The following is a 24,655-nucleotide window of genomic DNA, read 5'->3' on the forward strand; positions in this document are numbered from 1 at the left end:
TAAGTAGTTAAGATTTACTGCTTAAAGTTGATGGAACAGGAAATAACTATCAAAAAATAGCTTTTAAGTTATATATATATATATATATATATATATTCTTTTTTATATTCTTTCCATTACGGTTTATCACAGGATATTGAATATAGTTCCCTGTGTTATACAGTAGGACCTTGTTGTTTATCCATTCTACACATAATAGTTTGCATCTGCTAACCCCAAACTCCCAATCCATCCCTCCCCCTTGCTCCCTCCCCTTGGCAACCACAAGTCTGTTCTCTAAGTCTGTGAGTCTGTTTCTCTTTGGTAGATAAATTTATTTGTGTCATACTTTAGATTCCACATGTAAGTGATATCATATAGTATTTGTCTTTCTCTTTCTGACTTACTTCACTTAGTATGTTAATCTCTAGGTCCATCCATGTTGCTTGAAATGGCATTATTTCATTCTGTTTTATGGCTGAGTAGTATTCCACTGTATATATGTACCACATCTTCTTTATCCATTCATCTGTTGACAGACATTGAGGTTGTTTCCATGTCTTGGCTATTGTAAATAGTGCTGCTATGAACACAGGGGTTCATGTATCTTTTTGAATTACAGTTCTGTCTGGACATATGCCCAGGAGTGGGATTGCTGAATCATATGGTAACTCTATTTTTAGTTCATTTTTTAAAAATCTTATGTATCAGTTAAAGCTTTAAAGAAAATCATCTGGCATAATTTTGCTAGGAGTGAGTGGCAATGAGTTGCTGTCATCATCTCTGCTTATCTGTTTCTAAAAACCCACATATATGAAAATAAAACCATTCCATTTTTTAGACACACCTTGCAGGATGTTGAATCAGAACATCACAATTCCAGATATGTGTTCATGATAACAATGATTAGTCAAGGTGTGACTAAATACATTACTTGCAGGTCTTTAAAGATTAAACAGATACAAGTTTACCTTTATCATCCCTAAGATTACTAGAGAAGCTATACATAGAAAAAGAAATTTAGGCCCCAAACAACTACATAGAAAAACTAACCTACTGTGAGTTCCCTGGTGGCCTAGTGGTTAGGATTATAGGCTGTCCCTACCATGGCACGGGTCCAATCCCTGGTCGGGGAACTAAGATCCCACAAGCCGCATGGCGCAGCCAAAAAAAAAAAAAAAAAAGCACAAACCACTAACCAACTACTAGTATGAACAGAGACAAACATTTATTCAGTCTCAAGTGATAAATAATTTAGATAAATAATTTTCATTAATCTCATGAAAGCATCAAAGAAGGGGAGCCCCACTTAGCCAAATAGCCCTAATGGTATCATAGCACAAATCAATCACTGGAGTTAGCAATGATAACATACGCTTATGAAAGCAGGGAGAATAATAAATTTCCAGTTACTTATTCAAGGATACGTGCCTATTACACACCCGTTGTGAAGGAGTAAAAAGGTGAATCCAATGAATCACTAATCTTAAGAAGTGAGTCTAAGAAGCACAGAAAGATCAGTGAATAATTTCTGTGTAGTATTTTACCAAGGTTAGAGTCACACATCCTGAATGGAAATATGAAAAGAATTCAGTCAACATAAATAGGGTACCTGGAGTCAACTTACAGCCTAAGAAAGAATACAGACAAGGATATAGGCAATTACAAAAGTGCAGGGTAAGGGAAATATGGAGGATCTAAGGAACTCATAGGATGTCTATCCAAACCAAAATGAAAATGAGTTAAACTGAGGTGTTAAGAATGACTAAGATGATGAGTAGGTTAAGAGAACTGAAGAGTAAAACAGAAAGCAAGTACTGCTTGTAAGAAACAAAGTCAGGAGACAGTAGGAAAAAAAGTAAAAAAAAATCCTACCAAACCAAATGCAAATAAAATGCACAGTACTTTCAAGAAACCAAGCTCTACGTGGCTAGAATAATGTGAGAAAAGGTGAGGCAAAAGATAAAGTTGCATAGGTAAGCAATATAGGACAACGAAAGCCATCTGTGAAGAAGAACTGGAAGGTGGTAACACTGGGCATAAGGGAATCACTTACGAGCCAGTTGCAGATTCCCAGCTAAGACAAGATAATGGCGTGAATCAGGTTAATGGCAGTAGAAACAGAGAGAAATGGATGGATTTAAGGGTAATTAGGATGTGGAATTTACAGAATTTCGTGCAAGGATGACTCTGAGAAACGCAGGAGAAAAGTGAATCAGGGATATCACCAAGGTTTCTCATTCAGGCAAATCTTTAACACCAAGTGATGCCATTATTTGATACTGAGAAGCAAGAAGAATGAGTCCGGTGGTGGTAAAGGTAGTAGGAGGGCTGGACAAGATAAAGCCAGAGGAATGCACAAATGAAGATGCCTGATAGGCACTAGGATATATGGGTCCCAAGCTCAAAAAAAAGAGTGTTAATCTGGAGATGTGAATTTTGGAACTTCCGGGGCTTCCCTGGTGGCACAGTGGTTAAGAATCTGCCTGCCAATGCAGGGGACACAGGTTCGAGCCCTGGTCCGGGAAGATCCCACATGCTGCGGAGCAACTGAGCCCATGTGCCACAACTACTGAGCCTGTGCTCTAGAGCCCGCGAGCCACAACTACTGAGTCTGCGTGCCACAACTGCTGAAACCCGCGCCCAGAGCCTGTGCTCTGCACACAAGAGAAGCCACTGCAATGAGAAGCCCGCACACTGCAACAAAAAGTAGCCCCTGCTCGCCGCAACTAGAGAAAGCCCGCGCACAGCAACGAAGACCCACTGCAGCCAAAAAAAAAAAATTAAATTAAATTTTTTAAAAAATTTGGGAATTTCCAATGTAAGCCTAGGGAGAGTGTATAAAGTGCATAGAGTGAGGATAGTGAGATGGACAGAACCCCGAGGAGCACTCTTTTAGGAAGAGGCAAATAAAGATGATTTTGTAAAGTCAGTAAGAGTAGAACTAGAGTAGGCCTAGGGTGGTGGCTTTAGGAGTACATGGCTGAGGTGAAGGGGATTTTCCTGGAAATGAGTAGATCACAGAAATGAAAGGCTATGGCAGGAGTTTTCAAACGTAAGTATGCATCAGAACCATACTAAGACAGCTTGCCGTTCATATTGCTGGGCCCTGTCCCCAGAGTTTCTGATTCAGTAAGTCTGGAGCTGGGCCTGAGAATATGCATTCTCTTAACAAGCCCCTAGGTGATGTTGATGCTGCTGGTCGGGGGACTACACTTGTAGAACTACAGGGCTAGGGTGTAGAATGAACTACACATATGGGCACTGAAATCACATTGGATGACAGCAAGCCTTGGGACTAAGAAAAGATTGTGTGTGAGGTGACAGCACTACAAATAATTAAATGGGACAGACCAAGATGTCAAGCAGAGAAAAGCACAAAGGACCATGATACAGCTGGACAACAAGACTCAAAGGATTTATGGATTTTAAACCGAAGAAGCGAAACGGTCTGAAAACAGCATTTGGGACCAAGGGGAACAAAGACTTTACCTCTTGACCATAAAATACACAGGGGAAAAAACGCTAGCTTCAAATTGAGAGGGCTAAAGGGTAATATGTCTTCAGGAAGAATCAGGTTTCAGTTTCAAGTTCCAAATGAGTTTAATTCGAATTAAAACAAGAAACCATTTTTTAAATCTATCAAGTTGGAAATTTTTAAAAAACTGATAATCCATCACTGGGAAGGATTCAGTTTCTTTCATACTAAGAAAAAAAAAGCATATTTCAGTTACGGATCTTAAGATTTTTTTAAAAATAAATTTATTTATTTATTATTTATTTTTGGTTATGTTGGGTCTTCGTTGCTGCACGCAGGCTTTCTCTAGTTGCAGCGAGCGGGGGCTACTCTTCGTTGCAGTGTGCGGGCTTCTCATTGCGGTGGCTTCTCTTGTTGTGGAGCACGGGTTCTAGGCGCGAGGGCTTCAGTAGCTGTGGCACGCAGGCTCAGTAGTTGTGGCTCACGGGCTCTAGAGCGCAGGCTCAGTAGCTGTGGCACATGGGCTTAGCTGCTCTGCAGCATGTGGGATCTTCCCGGACAAGGGCTCGAACCCGTGTCCCCTGCATTGGCAGGCAGATTCTTAACCACTGCGCCAGCAGAGAAGTCTGGATCTTAAGATTAAACGTGAAAAACTGCACATTCTCTCATTTAATTAACTTTTTAAATTCTAAAAGAAAGAAATTATTCATTTAAAAGAAAGAATATGGAAGATATAGCATACAACGATTTAAGGTAAAATGTGGATGTGCACCAGCATGCACATCCAAAGAGCTCAAGAAACCCCAAAGAGGAAAAACACAAGGAGAACCACATCTAGATATATCATAGTCAAAACTGTTTTAAGCCAAAGACACAGCAAATCTTGAAAGCAGCAAACGGGACAAAAATATTATTAATAGCTGACTTATCAGAAACAATGGAGGCAAGAAGACAGTACAATGACATATTCAAAGTGATGAACCTATTAAACAAAAAGCCAAAGAGCATATACATTTGTAGAAATCACCAAACTGCATTACAAAAAGGTTCTAACAGTATACTCCCCATTGTACTATATGCTCACTCATATTAGATATTACCAAATTCTTTCTTATTATCAGTCCTAATAACCTTCTATGATGAAACTCATCATAAACTGTCAAACTCTTTTCATCCTCATCTCTAGTAATCTGCTACTCTGTGCTCTAGCTACTACAGAATACATAACAGAGAAGTTCATGGACTATTTAAAAAATATTGGCATCCCTTCTTTAATACTACCCTCCACTCCCTCAACCCAAAATTTTACTCTTTAATATTACTCCCTAAGTAAAGCTTCCCTAAATTCTTCAGATAGAGTAATTTGCTTCTTTGTAAATGCACTTTATATATACATTTATACATAAAACTTAAACTATGTGTTTTATTTATTTATTATTATGAACCTCTTGGAGAAAGGAAATGTATCACAATTTTTTTGTTGTTCTGTGTATATGTGCTAATGAGTAGGTTCCCGGTAAATGTTTGCGGAATGAATGAAAAGATACAGTGACCTATGCTGATGAAATGTACTGATGAAAGAATACAAAGAATTAAAGTATCGGGGGCAAGATAAAGAAGGCTGGAAGGATGGCAGTACTTTAAGATGATACATGGTTTATGTTTGTTAGCTTATAACAATAATGGAAATAAGATTTACTGAAAGATAGAAACAGTATTAACACAAGCTGACAACAACAGTAAATATATTTTAGTAAACCAAAGTAGGTTGGGATTAACAAAGTGGAATCAGTGGCTTTATAAACTGTACTGGTTAAGTCAATTTATGGCTTCATTAGATTAAGGAATTTGCTCACTAAAGCACATGGCTGCTTTTACTTTTATTACCTTCAAATCCCAGTGCTTAAACACAGACATACCTTTATATAGGCAATTATCCAGGACTAATTATACAATTTGTCTGTGGATCATTCAGGCCCTTAATATGTTTATCTTCCTAGACTGAAATCAATTAGGTAGCCTGAGGTCATGAAAACAGCACTGACTCAGGAATTAAACAACCTGGGATACTACCCCATGTACAGGAGCTAACTATGCTTGTTTCTTCAAGTTCCTTTCTCTCCTTCAAAAAGGAACCTTCCGCAAGGCCAGTAGATAGCCAACAGCCTCCAGCTGCAGTGTCTTTGGGATCCGTAGCAGTGTTCCAGCTGAGGCCACATTCCCCCTGGTTAGCTCCCAGTGAGAGACTGAGCATGACAATGGTACCAGGGCCTGGCCATTTCTGCTTACTGAGGTATTCCTCTGTGGGAAACCTATGCACTGGAGTTGTCTGCACAGGGCTGACAGAGACTCTCACAGCTGCAACATAGTCTGAGTCTCCTCCTATTGAATCCTCCTTCCTTCTTTCTCGCCTTTAACAAGTGTCAGAACTGTATCATGGTCTGTCTAGTGCTCCTCCTCCTCTTTATCCTACATAGATGCTATCCCACAATAAATCGCCTTCCCTTTTAACTTTGTCTTGGCATCTGCTTCCCAGAGGACATCAACTGACACACTGACATATCCTATTCTCCAACTACAAGGTTTACTGAAATCTAGCTATCATGTATTGCCAACTTTACCAGAATACTGACTGGGCATTTAACCAGGTTACAAACAGGCTTGTGTACTACAAAGGAATATAGATTAGAAAGTCTCTTCAGACTCTAAAAATGTCACCTCCTCTATGGTGTTGAGCGAAAATTAACTTGGTTTAACCAACTAATCAATATTCAACATGCAGAATCTATCACAAGTACTTACATAACTGTGTTGTCATCCACTAAGATATCACAACCATGAGCAGGACACGAAATAGTCTGAAAAAGATCAAAATTTAAACTATGTCTTCATTCAACAAATATTTACTGAATGTTTACCATTGCCAGGAACTTTGCTAGGTTCTGAGGATACCTTAACATTTATAGGACCTTAATCATTCCCTTTCTATTAAAGGAAACGTGTGTATGTATGTGTATCACCATAAGTAAGTAAAACTGCTAAACCAAACAACCGGTTTTTCAATATAAAACTTGACTGGCAAAAGCAAGAGATATGACAAAAATTCTCAACCAGTTTAGCCTGATAAATACAAATGTTAATGCCTGCTGAGAAAATATTACCTGGACTGGATCTTTAACTGGAATGCCTCATTGTAAATAGAAAAAAGTCTCAATTATCTTTTATTTGTTTTAATCTAGAAAAAAAAGTCCACATGCAATTCACAACCCAGAATGCTTCACCTGTTTATATCTGTGTAAGGGTCTAAACACTATAAGAAATTCAAGAAAAACTCAGAAACAAATGAGCATTTTTACCTGTCCCATGCCTTCTTCCATTATTTTGGTAGTTAAATATTCGCTCCAGCACTGCATACAAAACTTATGTCCACATTCAAGGCCAGTGAAATACTGCAACAAAAATAATACATGGACTTTGAAAAGACATTATCAGGAGAATCACTATACATAGTGACTCAATAAGGCTCTATTAGGTCACATTTCTCACAGTGGCTAAAATGTCCAATTTGACATGACTAGATGGGCTCCTAAAATGAACTTCTAGGTGGTGAAATCTATACACGCAAATTCATTGAACACAAAACACCTAATTAATGAGAAATGCATCTGCAGTAGATATTTATATAATTTTTAGGAAAGGCACACGACAAGTTTGTACCAATAAGCATATGAAAAGATGCTCAGTATCCTTAGTCATCAGGGAAATGTAAATCAAAGCCACAGTGAGACATCACTTCACACCCACTAGGACAGCTATAATCAAAAAGACATAATAAAAGCGTTGACAAGCATGTAGAGAAATCAGAACTCTCATACACTGCTGGTGGGAATGTAAAACGCTACAGGAACTTTGGAAAACACTCTGGCATTTTCTCAAAAAATTAAACAGAGTTATTACCATATGATCCAGCAACTCCACTCCTAGGTATATACCCAACAGAAATGAAAACATACATCCCACATAAAAACTTGTACACAAATGTTCACAGCAGCATTATCAACAATAACCCAAAAGTGGAAACAACTCGAATGTCCATCAACTGACAAATAAGCAAAACGTGAAATATCAATAATAACAGAATATAATTCAGCCATAAAAGGGAGCAAAGTATTGGTACATACTATAATGTGGACGAACCTTGAAAACATGCTAAGTGAAATAAGCCAATCACAAAAGAGCACATACTGTTTGATTCCACTTATATGAAATGTCCATAATATGCAAATTCATAGAGAAAGAAAGTAGATTTGTGGTTGCTCAGGGCTGGGAAGCTTGGGAAGGAATGAGAAGTGACTATAAAAGGAACAGGTCTTTGGGGGGTTACTAAAATGTTCCAAAATTAATTGTAGTAATGGCTGCACAACTCTGTGACTATACTTAAGACCACTTTAAATAGGCAAGTTGTATGGTATGTGAATTCATCTTAATAAAGCTGTTATTTTACTTTATTTTTTATTTTTATTTTTTGGCCACGCCACGCGGCTTGTGGGATCTTAGTTCCCCAACCAGGGACTGAACCCGGCCCACGGCAGTGAAAGCACCAAGTCCTAACCACTGGACCACCAGGGAGCTCCCAAAGCTGTTATTTTTCAAATATGACACAAATACAGCACTTCATGGAGCTGCATGGAACATGGCTAACCTAGAAAATAAAATGTTATGGAAACCAAAATATTTACTCAGAAAAATAGTAACATTTGAATAATAAGAATAATAGTAACATTTTGGTCTAATCTTATACTAGTTACATGATTTGAAATACTACCAGTTTGACGGCTGGTTAAATGAAGGATACTATCTTCTATAATGAGATATTAAAAGTAGGTACTTTAAATAATATTAAGAGAGTCTAGAGGACTGTATTTCCAAAAGACAAATAATGGTTATCATATATTTTTTTTAACTATTATTTTTTTTTTAGAATTTTTTTTTTTTTTTTGGCTGCGTTGGGTCTTCGCTGCTGCGCGCGGGCTTTCTCTAGTTGCAGTGAGCAGGGGCTACTCTTCACTGCGGTGTGCAGGCTTCTCCTTGTGGTGGCTTCTCTTGTTGCGGAGCACGGGCTTTAGTAGTTGAAGCACACAGGCTCAGTAGTTGTGGCACCCGGGCTTAGTTGCTCCGCAGCATGTGGGATCTTCCCGGACCACGGCTTAAATCCGTGTTCCCTGCATTGGCAGGCGGATTCTTAACCACTGTGCCACCAGGGAAGTCCAATGGTTATCATATTTTAGTTTAAGAATATTTTACAATATTTACTACCAAATTATTTTTAAATGAATAAGTAATATAGGCTGATGTTAAAGACAATTATTTAACAATATGAGTTTATGTTGGAAAAATAAGTATCCCTCATCCCCATCTTTCTCTACCTTGTCCTCTGCCTCTACCCAGAAGTAATCACTATTTCCAATATCTTACATATTATATTCTTCCAGAGATGTTCTAATGTACACAGGTACACACACAGTAAAAGTACCAAACTTTCTTCTGCATCTTGGTTTTCTTTATTATTATTACCTTTGTGATTAAATGAATGTGTATCAGGAAAAATTTGTACAAGTGAAACTGTAACAGTATAAACTTACAGTTTGATTATTACAAAGCTTTGTTCATAGGGGCTGTTGCAATTTACACTACAGAAGAGAACCTTGGTGGGAATATGACCTTGGTGACCCTTGGTGACCCATGTCAAAACCTTGGTGACCCATGTCAAAACAGTATATTATCCAACTTCTTGATCTCTGCCAATCTAACAGGTGAAAATGAAGTAACCACCATTAGTTTTCATTTTAATTTCTTTTTATGAGTGAAGTTTAAACATTTGAAAAAAGATTTAAGGCTGTATATTTCTTTTTCTGTGAAATTTCTTCTCCTATTTTGCCCATTTTTCCTCTGGGCTTTTTTTCTAAATGATTTACTGGGGTTTTCTACTTATGTAGAAAATTGGCTGTTTATAAGTGTAGAAAATACTTTCTCCCAGTTTCAATGTTTACATTTTGCTGCTATGCAGAAGCTCTTTATTCATATGAGGCAAAATGTATTAGTTTTAGAATCTATGGCTTCTAAATTAATTTAGATATAAGCAGTTAGGTAAGAATCGAACTTTCCAGATGGCTACCAAGTTGTTCCATCAACCATTTATTAAATACCCCACCTTATCTGAAATGCCTCCTCTATTATATACTAAATTCTCCTCATGTATACTTGACTCTCCTGTTCCACCGCACTGCCTACTCCTTTTTTTTCGGTTGCCCCAGATTCTAGTTGCGGCTTGCACGCTCCTTAGTTGTGGCATGAGAACTCTTAGCTGGGGCATGCATGTGGGATCTAGTTCCCTGACCAGGGATCAAACCCAGGGCCCCTGCACTGGGAGTGCAAAGCCCTATCAACTGCGCCACCAGGGAAATCACTGCACTGCCTATTCCTGAATTTGGTACAACTAGTTCCCCCCCTACCGCCATCAATCTATTCTTCTTTTTCTTTATTTCATTATTATTCATCTTTCCAAATACTTGGCATTCATTTATCTCCCCTTTTCTTCATACAGATCTTTCATATTTCTTGCCAAGTTTATTCCCAGCTCTTTTATTCATTCTGTGGCTCTTATTGTGACATTTTAAATTCTATAACATTTTCTAATTAGCTGTTATTTGAAATATGCTTACAAAATTTCTGATGTTGCTTATGATATAGATGAAAATAGTCAGGATACAATATTACAGCATATCAACTATATAAAAAATACCTGGAAAGTAGCCGGGGAAGAAAATGTTTCAGAGCCCTGAGACTGGTTTTACAGAACAAATCATGGAAAATATCAAGGTTAAAATATGGTTCTATTCAGGGACTTCCCTGGTGGTCCAGTGGTAAAGAATTCGCCTTACAATGCAGGGGACGCGGGTTCGATCCCTCATCGGGGAACTAAGCACACGTGCCGCAACTACTGAGCTCGTGAGTCTCAACTAGAGAGCCTGCATACCGCAAACTACAGAGCCCATGTGCTCTGGAACCCGCATGCCACAACTACATAGCCCACACACGCTGGAGCCTGCGCACCACAACTAGAGAAGAGAAAATCTGCACACCACAACTAGAGAGAAGCCTGAGCTCTGCAACGAAAGATCCCACGTGCCGCAACTAAGACCCAACACAGCCAAAAATAAATTTAAAAGAAACAATAAATAAATCTTTAAAAAAAAAAATATGGGGACTTCCCTGGTAGCGCAGTGGTTAAGAATCCACCTGCCAATGCAAGGGACATGGGTTCGATCCCTGGTCCAGGAAGATCCCACATGCCACGGAGCAACTAAGCCCATGTGCCACAACTACTGAGCCCACGTGCTGCAACTACTGAAGCCCGCGTGCCTAGAGCCCGCGCCGCACAAAAGGAAAAGCCAACGCAATGAGAAGCCCACGCACCGCAATGAAGCATAGACCCCACTCACTGCAACTAGAGAAAGCCTGCATGCGACGAAGACCCAACGGAGCCAAATAAAAATAATAAATTAATTTTTAAAAATATGGTGCTATTCAGAGATTGACAATGATTCTAACTCATTCACAAAATGAGTGAAGACAAATATTTGGGAAATCAATATTCTCATCCATTAAAAAAAAGATATGGGAAATCAGTAAAAGAATCTATTCTCATTACTCCCCAGTAGTGAAGGAGATCTGGCACTAACCTGTTGCCAGATTACTAAAGGAGAGTATTTGATTTTTGAGACTATAATGAGAAGGGCCATTCTGTAAAGGACAAATACAGTAGAGTCATGTATCAGCAATTCTAACATGTTTTACTGGTGACTTAAAAACACATACACAGGGCTTCCCTGGTGGCGCAGTGGTTAAGAATCCACCTGCCAACACAGGACACGGGTTCAAGCCCTGGTCCGGGAAGATCCCACATGCCACGGAGAAACTAAGCCTGTGCACCACAACCACTGAGCCTGCACTCTAGAGCCCATGTGCCACAACTACTGAAGCCCGTGCACCTAGAGCCTGTGCTCCGCAACAAGAGAAGCCACCAAAATGAGAAGCCTGCGCAGCACAACGAAGAGCAGCCCCCGCTCGCCACAACCAGAGAAAAGCCCGTGTGCAGCAAGAAAGACCCAACGCAGCCGAAAATAAATAAATAAATAAATAAATAAATAAATAAATAAATAAATAAAAAGAAAATGGCCTTAAAAAAAAAAAAAGAACACATACACATCCTCATGTGCTTTATTCGTTTTTCAAAGACTGAGAGATTAAAGGTCACAATGGTTAGTAAGTGACCACTATAAGTAACACCTTTACTTCTGGGACTTCTACACCAGGGCTCATTATAAGATAAGATAAAAGGACAAAAAGAAAGCTTTTTTTCCCCTCCCTTTCCAATAACTTTTTTTTTTTTTTGATGTGGACCATTTTTTGAAGTCTTTACTGAATTTGTTACAATATTGTTTCTGTTTTATGTTTTGGCTTTTTTTTGCTGGGAGGCATGTGGGATCTTAGCTCCCCGACCAGGGCTCAAACCTGCAACCCCTGCATTGGAAGGCAAAGTCTTAACCACTGGACCACCAGGAAGTGCCCCAATAACTTTTCTAGTTAAACAGATAACAAGACTAAACAAGATAAATTAGAAAAATAAATCACACACGCATGTCCAAAGATAAAGCAAAAACTAACCTGTAGTATAAAGACATATTCATTGTGCTCAAGAGTTTTGTCATCAGGCTTCCCTGGTGGCACAGTGGTTAAGAATCCGCCTGCCAGGGGCTTCCCTGGTGGCGCAGTGGTTGAGAATCTGCCTGCCAATGCAGGAGACACGGGTTCAGGCCCTGGTCTGGGAAGATCCCATATGCCGCGGAGCAACTGGGCCCGTGAGCCACTATTACTGAGCCTGCGCGTCTGGAGCCTGTGCTCTGCAACAAGAGAGGCCGCGACAGTGAGAGGCCTGTGCACCGCGATGAAGAGTGGCCCCTGCTTGCCACAACTAGAGAAAGCCCTCGCACAGAAATGAAGACCCAACACAGCCAAAAAATAAATTTAAAAAATAAAAAAAAAGAATCCGCCTGCCAATGCAGGGGACATGGGTTCGAGCCCTGGTCCGGGAAGATCCCACATGCCATGGAGCAACTAAGCCCGTGTGCCACAACTACTGAGCCCGTGAGCCACAACTACTGAAGCTCACACGCCTAGAGCCTATACTCTGCAACAAGAAAAGCCACTGCAATGAGAAGTCCGCGCACCGCAATGAAGAGTAGCCCCCGCTCACCACAACTAGAGACAGCCCGCGTGCAGCAACAAAGACCCAACACAGCCAAAAGTAAAATAATTTTTTTTAAAAAAGAGTTTTATCATCATGGATATATCAGGGTATCATCCTGTCTGTCTTAGTTCCCTTTCCTTCCTCCTTCTCTGATATATTTGTTCCCTTACTACCTTGTGTTTACCTACTTGGCTCCCTGGGTCTTTCCCTGATACAGGGGATCAGATTATCTATTCGTTAAACTTACCCCTGTTTATATCATAAATATATCTGACCAAGAATACACTAAAAATATATAAAATATTATCTACAACAGAAATTAATGGTGCTGAAGAAAAAGAACTGAAAAAAGAATACATACTCTTAAAAGTTTCATTTATCTCCACCATTTACACAGATAGCAACTAATGTCAAAGAAAAGAATATTAAGAATTATCTTTCTTCTATCAGAAGTTGCCCATATAATCTCTAAACTTGAAGCCATTTTGTTCATAAAAACTGAGCAAATAATCAGGGCACCAGTTCCCTCATCTGTAAAATGGAATGAGTTAAAAAGGAAGATAGAACACAAAGATTCAGAAGTGCCCCAGGGATGGGGAAGCAGAGGTTGGACAACCGTCACAATCTTCAACTTTGCTTTTATCTATTTAACATATCTTATTCTTAGAAAATACAAATTATTTATGTCATAAAAATGATACGGTAGCCCAAGCTATATTTCCTAGTAGAGCTAAATCTTATGCTTTGATTCAAAAGAACATTATTATAAAGTGAGTAACTGTTGCCAGAACCAGGAACCCCCTGAACTGGCCACAACACAAGGGGGCAGAGAGATGGGGGAGGAATCTCTGAACTTGAAGAGTGTTCCAAAATCTCAGGAAATTGTTTTTAAAGAAGAGACCACCCAAAATAGTTAACTCCAAAGTATTATAAACTAAGCTGTCAGAAGCATTTACTTAAAATCTGTTTTCATGTGGCACTGTAATAAAGCAAAGTTGCTTTCTAGGAGAAAGGTATCAAAGATACACAATAATAAAAGGCTAGTATCAGTGTTTGAAGAGAGTAGTGGAAACTGAAACATGGGAGTTATTTAAGTAATGTAAGTAAAGAAATCATCCATCCAATTAATAAAGCATGAATGAAGAATCTCAGGTGACATTTACTTGCAAAACTGAAGAGGTTAAAATTATCCTTCTTCATTAGCCTAAAAACTGTGAGAAAAGAAGTCCTAGTTTCACCATGATTACTTTTTCCTAACACGGTTTCCTTAACACTTTAACTTACTTTCCAACCCATGCTGCTGTTTGCTTTTCCTGTCATTTACATAGCCAAACTTCCTTTAAAAGAGTAATCTGGGGCTTCCCTGGTGGCACAGTGGTTGAGAATCTGCCTGCCAATGCAGGGGACACGGGTTCGAGCCCTGGTCTGGTAAGATGCCACATGCCGCGGAGCAACTGGGCCCGTGAGCCACAACTACTGAGCCTGCACGTCTAGAGCCTGTGCTCCACAACAAGAGAGGCCGCGATAGTGAGAGGCCCGCGCATCGCGATGAAGAGTGGCCCCTGCTTGCCGCAACTAGAGAAAGCCCTCGCACAGAAACGAAGACCCAACACAGCCAAAAATAAATAATAAATAAATTAAAAAAAAAAAAATAGAGTAATCTGTATATTTATTGCCTCCCCTTCCTTTACTACCTTCAAGTCAATAACTCTTCGGCCCATGCAGTTTGGTTTCCCATCTTACCACAATACTGAAAATATTGATAACCTTCCAGGATCATCAGTCAACTTCTTGTTGTTAATTCCAAACTCACCTTTCAATTCTTTTCTCTGAAGCTAGCACTGTTTACCATTCTTGGAACTGCATTCTCTTCCTTTGGCTTCTGTATTTCCTAGTTTACCTAACTACCACACCTTCAGAGGTTAGTTCAAATGTCAGTGTCTGTGGGAATTTCTCCCTGACCCAAAACTGGGTTAGGTGTCTCTCCAACATGTTCTCACAGTATCATGACCTATCAAAGCACTTACCATTTTTTCTGACTATGTCATTTTACTTATCTGCCCAGCTAACCTGTAAATTATCTAAGGCAGGCATTATGCCTTTATTCTCCGTTGTTTCTAACGCTTAGAATTGTGCCTGGTGTGTTGAATGATTGAATGAATAAATAGTGGTTTCTCCATCATCAGTTACAAGTGCAAGCACAATTTACACTGTGAATATCTACTCATGATTTTCAATTCTAATTTGTTCAGACTGCCAATACCAAGGGCACTGAGGAAGTTACAGGGGTTATTTGCAAGCAGCTAGCTTCAGTACTCGAATTACATTTAAGATTTAAACTAAGGAGGAGCTGCTATAATAGAACACGAAGAGAAATGCCAAGGAATAAGGAAACCTTGTATAAGCTGGGACAAATTATTTGGGTCTCAGTATTACCTCACAGAAACATTTATAAACTGTAAACACTACACAAATGTCAACTATTAAAGAAAGATGATAAAATGGTCAAAACATGAAATTAACGTATTTTTAATAGCAGTGCTGATTGCTCTTTTTAAATACTTAAGTTAGGACTGTGATTTAAGGAGAGGGAAATGAATAAATAGTAGTTTCAGGCTGATAGAGATTTGAAAGAATATCTTATTCAATTTATTTGAAAGATTAAAAACACTGAGACCCAGCAAGATTAGATGATTTACTACCCAAAGCCAAAAAGCTAGTGTTAGAGCTGTGATCAAAACTTGAGAATGTGGAAATTCAATTCAGCATTTTACCTACTAAATTATTTTAACTCTGATTTTCCATTTCTCTAAGAGAATGTAATTAACTTTCTTTTAAAACTTCTTTTCTAAGCACCTGTATGTGTAAACAAATTAATTCCCTTCAAATGGGAACCTTTAGAGGTACACATGTTAAACTCTAAGATTAACAATGAAAAACCTTCAATATGTTAAAATATATAACATGGGTGACAATGACCTGGTATACACTAATTACTAGAAAAAGCTGCTTAACTATTAGAGAATATGAACAAGGTAGTTATAATTGTTGTATAATTAAATTATTCTTAGATATACTGAAACATCTTAAGAGGTGAATTCCAAGTAACTAAACCCCCTTTTTTGCCACAAATGTAATTTTCCTATGGTTATTAATAATGTACCTTCATAGGAAGACTATGTTTATTTAAGCCTAAAACTTCTTCACTAGATATCCCAAAGTTAATCATCTAAATTCAATAGGTTTTTAAGAGTGATACTTGTACTAAAGAATCTCCATTAGGGCTTCCCTGGTCACGCAGTGGTTGAGAATCTGCCTGCTAATGCAGGGGACACAGGTTCGAGCCCTGGTCTGGGAAGATCCCACATGCTGCAGAGCAACTAGGCCCATGAGCCACAACTACTGAGCCTGCATGTCTGGAGCCTGTGCTCCGCAACAAGAGAGGCCACGATAGTGAGAGGCCCGTGCACGGCGATGAAGAGTGGCCCCCGCTTGCCACAACTAGAGAAAGCCCTAGCACAGAAACGAAGACCCAACATAGCCAAAAATAAAAATAAATTAATTAATTATTTTTTTTTTAAAAAGCCATAAAAAAAGAATCTCCATTAGAATGGATCTGTGTGAAAATCCTGAAAACCCTGAAAGCTCCCTAGTGAAATAGCATTAAAGACATTTTATAAGTGTGTTGGGTATTTATTCTAAAAACTTAGTTTTAAATCTAATTTGGATGGAAAATAATTCTGTTCACTGCCTACCTATTACACAATTCTCTCACGGTGGTAATATAAAAATGGAAAAGATTTAAGTGTGTAATGACAACTTGGACAAGTTGCTGCTTTAAAAAGCAAATGGGAGCCTCCCCTGATGGCGCAGTGGTTAAGAATCCTGTCAATGCAGGGGACATGGGTTCGAGTCCTGGTTCGGGAAGATCCCACATGCCACGGAGCAACTAAGCCCGTGTGCCACAACTACTGAGCCCAAGTGCCTAGAGCCCGTGCTCCGCAACAAGAGAAGCCACCGCAATGAGAAGCCCGCACACCACAACAAAGAGTAGCCCCCGCTCACTGCAACTAGAGAAGGCCCACAAGCAGCAGCAACGAAGACCCAGCGCAGACGCAGACACACACACACACCCCCCACACCCCCCCCCACACACACAGCAAATGGGGGAGGACTGAGAGAGAACAAGCTCTTACTCTTTCTTTTCCTTTCTTTATCCTTAATATATTGATAGGTTACTGCTTTGCTACAATCCCAGACTCCCAGATCTTCCTTTATTTAAATAATGAAAAGTTGATTTACCCTCTGAAATACAGAGTCAGTGCTAGCCTTAAACTACCAGATACTCACCGAGTTAGGGTAGTTCAAGTAGCAGATCTGACAAGGCATATCCTGTGCTGATGACCTTGTATTCATCTGGCGTGTTCGAGACTTTTTACTTGGATTAATTACATGACACTCAGCAAAGAGCTTCTCCAGGTTTCCATCAAAGTACCTGCATTATTTAAACAGAAAGGATGAGAGCCCAGCAATAGCACACTGTTAGAGCTCTCCAAAAACCTGATTTTCTATAGGGAAAGTCAATGCAGTAAATTAAACCAAGACCATAACCTTTCTTGCTCAGAAGAAATAAGCTGTATGGCTACAAACTGTAGCAAATAGAAGCATATGTGTATGAAAGCAGATTGAATTTTTGTTGCTATTTTGACACTTTTTACTTTGTTTCTATCATGAGAGGTTAAGCTATTAGTATATTAACAGCACTACAATTAAAACCTAAGGATGAAAGTTGTACTATCTCTAAGTGGGACCTTATGAAGAGTAATGGTATTTCAGAAGGCTAGGCTATATTTTATACCAATGAATTCATTTTATTAATAATTTTAGTTATACCAGTTTAAATATATTAGCAAGTAAACCACCTATAAAGCATACCTTATCCCACAAATCATTTAAAAAATGAAACTATTACATGTGTCTCATTCTACAAAAGACTTGCTTTCTAAATATTCTCTTAAAATAGTTTTTAATAGGAAAAGGGAAGGAGGAAACAAAAAAATCTATCTTCAAAAGTTTTTATATCAAATAATCTATACATTAGCTTTTTCATAAAATATGTATCTAAATATATAGAAGTAGTTCACCATCTAATATGTCAACAGCATGGTATGCCAAGTACTAGCTACAGAGTTTCAACTGAACTGTAAACTTCTTGACAGAAGACAGTGGTAAATAGTTAGCACAATATCTCCCATTAATGCAGTTAAGACATGGTCTTTGGCCTCCTGAAATATCTTAATATTCTAAATGGAAAAGCAATAGATAGAAAAACTTTCAATGTGTGAATCAATATAACCAGCAAAAATATTAACATGGAATCTGATCAATTTACTTTTTAGCTTGTTAAGTCTAGGTTTAAATAACTACAATGTTCTAAACAGGAGGTTCTCAAGTAAAAAATAATCAATACTCAAGAGATTCTCAATATTTTTAGTGGAAGTCTTGTTCAGGCTTTGTTCAAAGCATTTGCTATATCTCCGGAAAATCACTCATGAGAACAATCCACATCACTCTCCTAAGACTGATAAATATCTTTTTATAAATACTTTGACTACAGTTACGTGTCAATGAACTGGTCAAGTTATCAATCAAAATGTCAACATATTATAAAAGGGGAACTCATATGAAGTTGTCCCTGATCAAAATATATAGAGCAGATAAATCAAATGCTCTCCTACAAAGGTTATCTCTGAAAAAAACCTAAGATGTAAGTTTTATCTGAAAAATAGAAAACGTATGAAGCTAACACTTAATATGAATAGGTAAACCAACTAAACCCCTTGTTTTTATAAAAAAATATTCATACTCACAAGAAAAGACAAACTCTTGGCATCTAAAACTTAACTACACAAAATTAGCAACTCCTAATACTTTGGTGAACAGACTAGACAGCATTCTATGCAAATACAGACAAACAGACATGTGCATATTTCATATAATCTCATATTCCAGGCTTATTACCTGCATTCTTCACTGAACAATATGTAACATCTTTGCCATGAGCATGGGTGGGTCTACGTTATTTTTCATTGTTGCATAATATTTCCCTGTAGGTATATACTATAATTTACTTAACCAACCTTATACTGAAAGACATTTAGAGATGTTCCACATATAACAATCCTAGATTAAAATCTTGTCCCATCTGAAGGGGGGAAAATAATTAGACCTAACTTGCATTTCTTTATTAGTGAAGCTGAACTTCACTAATTTTTCTGTGAAGATTTTGCTATTATTTTATGAGTTCAGTATGTAAACAGGAAGAGTAACCCTTTGTTTTATGGATTGCTTTCTTCCCACAGCTTCTAACTTGCCTTTGAATCTTGCTTAATGGTGTTTAATTGCCACTTTTAATTTTTATGTAGGCAAATTTACCATGCAACACTGTTGTGATTTATGGATTTCATATGAAGTTTTTAAAAAGATCTCTATACCCAAAGACTATAAAAATTCATTCATGATTTAGGTCATTCCTTTACACTGTTTCCATTAAAACTGTTGATTCACATGGAAATTATTTTTGTGTAGTAAGGGGGAAAGCAGGGATTCCATTTTATTTTAAGCCAAATGTCTAACCATTTACTTTAGGTCTCAGCTTAAACCGCACTTCCTCAAACAAATCTTTGACAGCTCCTCCCCCTCCAATTAGGTAAGGTTCTCTTGTATTACATCCTCACAGTACTTTGTACTCCCGTACAACACATCACATTACTAACTCTGTAATCGCCATTTTATGTTTTTCCTGCTAGAATGTAAACCCTATGAGGATTATTTTATTACTGAGGTAGCCCTAGCACCTAGAAGAATCTTACTGTAAGTGTTCAATTTCTTTTTAAAGAAAACAGTGACTTCTTAATGATACCTGACAATAAATCTGAATTCCTTTATTTAGGAATATTTCTTAAAGATAGCAATATATTAGAGTTTATAGTTTTGGGTCCATTATAGAAGGCAAATAGCTTTCAAATACAGCCCAGGTAAACAGAATGGGGAGTTGAAGAATCCACTCATATTGCAGATCACAGCAGGCAGGCCTAGAAATTTTTTTCATTTATTAAGTTCCATTTTACAGAAATGTAACATTTTAAAATTTGTTCTTTATTTTTATTTATTACTTGCTTTGTCCACCAGTGACTCTGCTATGGTTTTCTGGAAGATATTGAAGTCTAATTTATTTTTACTAAACATAACTTAAAATGGGTACTTAAACCTATTTCACCAACTTTCAATAATACATTGATTGTCCTTGTATTATATGACCCTACACTTAACTCTATAGTTTTGGTTGGAACTTCCTGGAGCTTTTCCCAGTTGATTATCATTTTACATAATTTTTTCACTAATTACACTGTTTTGACATTATATAGCTTTTCTTTCAAGAATAGTAAAAACTGCTTTTTGTTTCCTAAGCTTGACAGCCCTAATTACTTAGACATAATTAAAATGTTTAATTGTATTCAAATGCTCACTTTGGCCAAAATCCTACCCACCCCACCCCCAATATTCTCTATATTGACAGCCTCCATTTTCTTCTGGTACCCGTTGTTATTGAAGTCTGTGATCAAAATAATTCTCATTTTAGAATTCAAATCATTTTTCAACTGACATATATACAAGGTTTCTTCATTCTTTAAGTTTAGTTCTGTAGGGTTTATCTTAGCATTTAACTTTCTCTTTTGAAATGCCATTCAGGTAGTAATTACTTCAAGAGCTTTTAGTTATTAAGACCTGCTTGATTTGTACCCAGCCTTTGCTAATTTTCCTCCTTGTCTACCATCTACTAATTCCTTCTTTGTCCTTTTCTTCTCTTACATATCTCCATTTTCCATAGTATCTGCTCTATTTCTTGCTGTTGCCAATGTGGTTTTTTTTTTTTATAAATTTATTTATTTATTTTTTTTGGCTGCTTTGGGTCTTTGTTGCTGTGCGTGGGCTTTCTCTAGTTGCAAGCGCGCAGGCTTCTCATTGTGGTGGCTTCTCTTGTTGCAGAGCACGGGCTCTAGGCACGCGGGCTTCAGTAGTTGTGGCACATGGGCCCAGTAGTTGTGGCTCGTGGGCTCTAGAGCGCAGGCTCAGTAGTTGTGGCGCACGGGCTTAGTTGCTCCGTGGCATGTGGGATCTTCCCGGACCAGGGATCGAACCCGTGTCCCCTGCATTGGCAGGCGGTTTCTTAACCACTGCACCACCAGGGAAGTCCCGCCAATGTGGTTTTAACTTCTGCAAGATTACTGCTCGTCCCTTTATTTTTTTTCTTAGTTCTGTCAGCTTCCTTTTCGTCTTGTTCTGTTGTTTCATCAGTTTATCTTTGATCCCTTATCTCATAGAGTCTATGCTTACTTTAATCTTCTTAAAAGAACAAAGAAGGTTTTTTCAGCCTGCTAATTATGATAGTTTTCTTAAGGACTACTACTATGCTCAAGAATACAGGTGGATTCTTAACTCCCCCCAGTTTGTATACCTGGTCACTATATATTTGAAAGTTCCTTCAGTTTGCTGGCTCTTGCATACACCCTTGCCTGTGAAAAACAGACCAAAATGGAGAGAGACTAATTTAATGTGAAGCACTGAAGTTCAGGTACCTTATTTAATGAGTTAACACACATATTTCCCTCTGCTTCACTGACTTTGGTCAACAGCTGCAAAGATTATGCTAGGACACTGCTGCCCTCCTTTCCTGCAAAATTTGCCCATCCTTTTGAGAAAATCATATTGATGAAAAGAAAAACAGAATAGCAGTGGTTTTTCCCTTCAGCCCAGCCTTTCCTCGGTGGGGCAAGGGCATGATTAGAGTATCCCCACCCCATCTCTCACATGGCCTAGATTAAAGATTGTTAGAATGGCTGGGAATTCCCTGGAGGCCCAGTGGTTAGGACTCTGTGCTTTCACTGCCAGGGCCCTGGGTTCGATCTCTGATCGGGGAACTAAGATCCTGTAGACCCGCCACCAAAAAGATTGTTAGAAGGGCAATTTGAGAGGTTCTTCAGTAGAGATTATAAACCCTCTTCTCTCTCTAGGGTTCCTTCTGTTCATTCAGTATGTTTATATAAATATAGTTAAGCAAACTGGCAATTAATCAGCCAACCTTCCAGAAAATCTAGATCTTAATTTTTCATTTTCCTTGACTATTAGACAGAAATATACCACATAACAAGAATTATGGTTATGGAGAGGGGAGACATGGCAGGTGGGGTATATCACTGGCTAAAGTTTCTTCTTGAATTCTGAATGACTAGCATCACTGTTTGCCATGTCAATATTTAATTTTGTCATTATGAGCTTATTTTAAAAGCCACTAGGGCTTCATACTTAATAAAAAGATCACTGTTGAAGTTGTACTTATTTTCACAACAAAATCCGAAAAGCAAAACTGTTAAGCTAATTTAAAGTTATATACTGGGCTTTTCTACTATTTATTTTTGGGTTACCAGAGTTCAGTTCTCCTTATAGGTCTTTAATGCTCCCATATATTTTTATACATCACTTATCTACTACTATAAACCTGAGAGAGAGCTAAGACACACAAACATATATATGAAAATTTATAAAAATACATTATTTTATATATATATATATATCTCCACAAATAAACATGTATAGAAGTAAATGAACTTTTACTTCTAAATAACCAAATAATTTTTGTTTCACATTCTCATGTGGCATTTTATGGGTACCAGACTTCAATTCCAAAAGGTAACAAAACAGTTACAATTATTCTATACCTTATGTTCTGACAAAGCACTAAAAAAGATCTGTGACATCAACATCTCTTCTAGGAATTGCCATTTCAACCATCCTTTGCCCCATTAACCTGATTCTAAACTGTGTAATTCTTTCCACTTTTAGAAAAGGTATATTTAAGGAAAAATATCAAAGGTGCAAAGGAAAAGATTTTCATTTATATCTTATGGATGAATAAAAACTGCCATATTTATAAAAAGCAAAAATAATAGATAATGCATGAAAACGCGTCTTAAACCAGCAAAACGGAACAAGAGAGTAGACACACCAGGAGATAAGGCTTTCTCCAGTCTTTACATATAAACATTATTTTCAGAGCTTATTCCTCATCTTCTATAGAAAGAAGCCAGTAGATCTAATATTGTATGGTAGTATAAGCAAGTCATTAAGAATTACTGAAGAGTTCTTTTTCTTTGGGGGAATGAGATTAGAACTGATGATTTGAGCACTATTTTTCATTTATAACCCCCTTAAAACCTTAAAATAAAACTTAAAACCTTTCAATAACTTTAATTGTGTTACTTAGATAAAAATTTAAATTTAAAAAGGGCTCCTGAAGTAGAAGGTAAACTTTAAACAAATTAAAAGATTTACCACATTCTTTGTGGTTTTTAAAGGTATTCTTTCAAAAGGACTAAAATTAGAATGTAAGGTTAACTAGCAAACATATGAACCTCTACTAAGTGAAGTTCAGAATTCCAGAGAACTAGTTAACTGTCTAAGGATTTAGGGATAGAAAATCTTTTTTTTCTAAGGAAGACTTTTGGCCCTCGTAAGAAAAAAGATCTAATGAGGACATACACAAGTCTATAAAAACTTGCTTTCAAAGTTTTGGGTTTTTTATGCTAGTCTAAAAGATAAATTTAGCTCATATTTTAATATTATTATACATGGTTTATAGCTAAATAAATGTACCAATTATGTATTTTTAAGAAAGAAATATTTTTTGAGATTCTGATAGATTTTTTTTCCCCTATAGGGGAAAATGCAACCTAAAACAAAACAAAACCAAAAACCCAGCAGGATACTAAAAAAACTCTCCTGAGCTTGCTTACTGCTAAACAAAAGACCACCTGACAAAAAGGTTACTAAATACTGATAATATTACTTTCAAGTTGCAGTACAAAAATCTTATTGCATAATTTTTAAGAACCTTTCTGTGTTCTTCCATACTTTATCCTTTTGGTTCTAAGCCTTGATGAAGGCAAGTGTATTAAGAAAACTAACCACAGTGAAACAGATCTAAGATAACTCCATCTAGGCTTGAATTAGCAAAATCATAACAGAAACACAGTAACTATGCCATCTTCCAAAAAGGCTCCCATTCCCATTTATTACAGAACAATTTAAATACACAAAAGCCTAAAGAAAAATAACTTGAACTCCCACATACCCACCACCCAGCTTTATCTATTACCAATATTTTGCTAATTAAAAGACTTTTTGGAAGAATAAGACTTCATTCTCATATGAACTTTCAAGGTAGATCTGAAACTACGCTGGACATTGTAAGAAGAAGCTAATAACGATTCCCTTCATAACAGAGAAGAGAGAACTCTACACTTACAGGCCTCAGAAGACACATATGCTGGTTTCACTGGGTATTCCAGCCACACTTAAATACGCATGTGTCATCTTCACTGGTAGTTGTCCATGTTCTTTGGCTTGATTACGATTATTCCAATTTACCAAGTTCTGCTAACCTGAAACCCCTGGCACTTCAACAACTGCACAGTACCCAAAACATTCTAACTTATTTACACATGCTCATTCCCCTCCCCTGAGGATTCAAAGCTTTTATTACTTTCTCAAAAGAGACCATGGCTCTCAAGAGACCACAGCCCCCAAAACGACAAGAACCAATACTATTTTTTAAAACTATGTTTTACTTCAAAGAAAACAAAGACAGTGGTTTCTGTGCCCTCTGTCCAGATATGTGCATGCAAGGGAAGTCTACACCCTCTGCTCTGCTCAATGGTCTTTTCCTCCTGCTATACATGAACAGCACAACTCAGTAAATAAAATGAAATAAACTACTTGTGATTTATGCAATAATGGGTCTGATTCCAATGAAAGACAAAAATGATTTG

The 24,655-nt window shown here is 37.7% G+C and overlaps 1 protein-coding gene across 1 annotated transcript in view; it reads right to left on the reverse strand.

Moving 5' to 3' along the window:
- The window catches only part of ARIH1 (ariadne RBR E3 ubiquitin protein ligase 1), a 126,948-nt gene that overhangs the window by 40,450 nt on the left and 61,843 nt on the right, over positions 1–24,655 (reverse strand). The window contains exons 3-5 of the mRNA XM_057542786.1: positions 17,118–17,262; positions 6,814–6,906; positions 6,260–6,315 (exon numbers count right to left, since the gene is read on the reverse strand). Coding sequence (XP_057398769.1) covers positions 6,260–6,315; positions 6,814–6,906; positions 17,118–17,262 — 294 coding nt within the window. The remainder of the gene's footprint in view (positions 1–6,259; positions 6,316–6,813; positions 6,907–17,117; positions 17,263–24,655) is intronic.

This window comes from Balaenoptera acutorostrata, chromosome 3 (assembly GCF_949987535.1).
Source record: "Balaenoptera acutorostrata chromosome 3, mBalAcu1.1, whole genome shotgun sequence".
Taxonomy (NCBI): Eukaryota; Metazoa; Chordata; class Mammalia; order Artiodactyla; family Balaenopteridae; genus Balaenoptera; species Balaenoptera acutorostrata.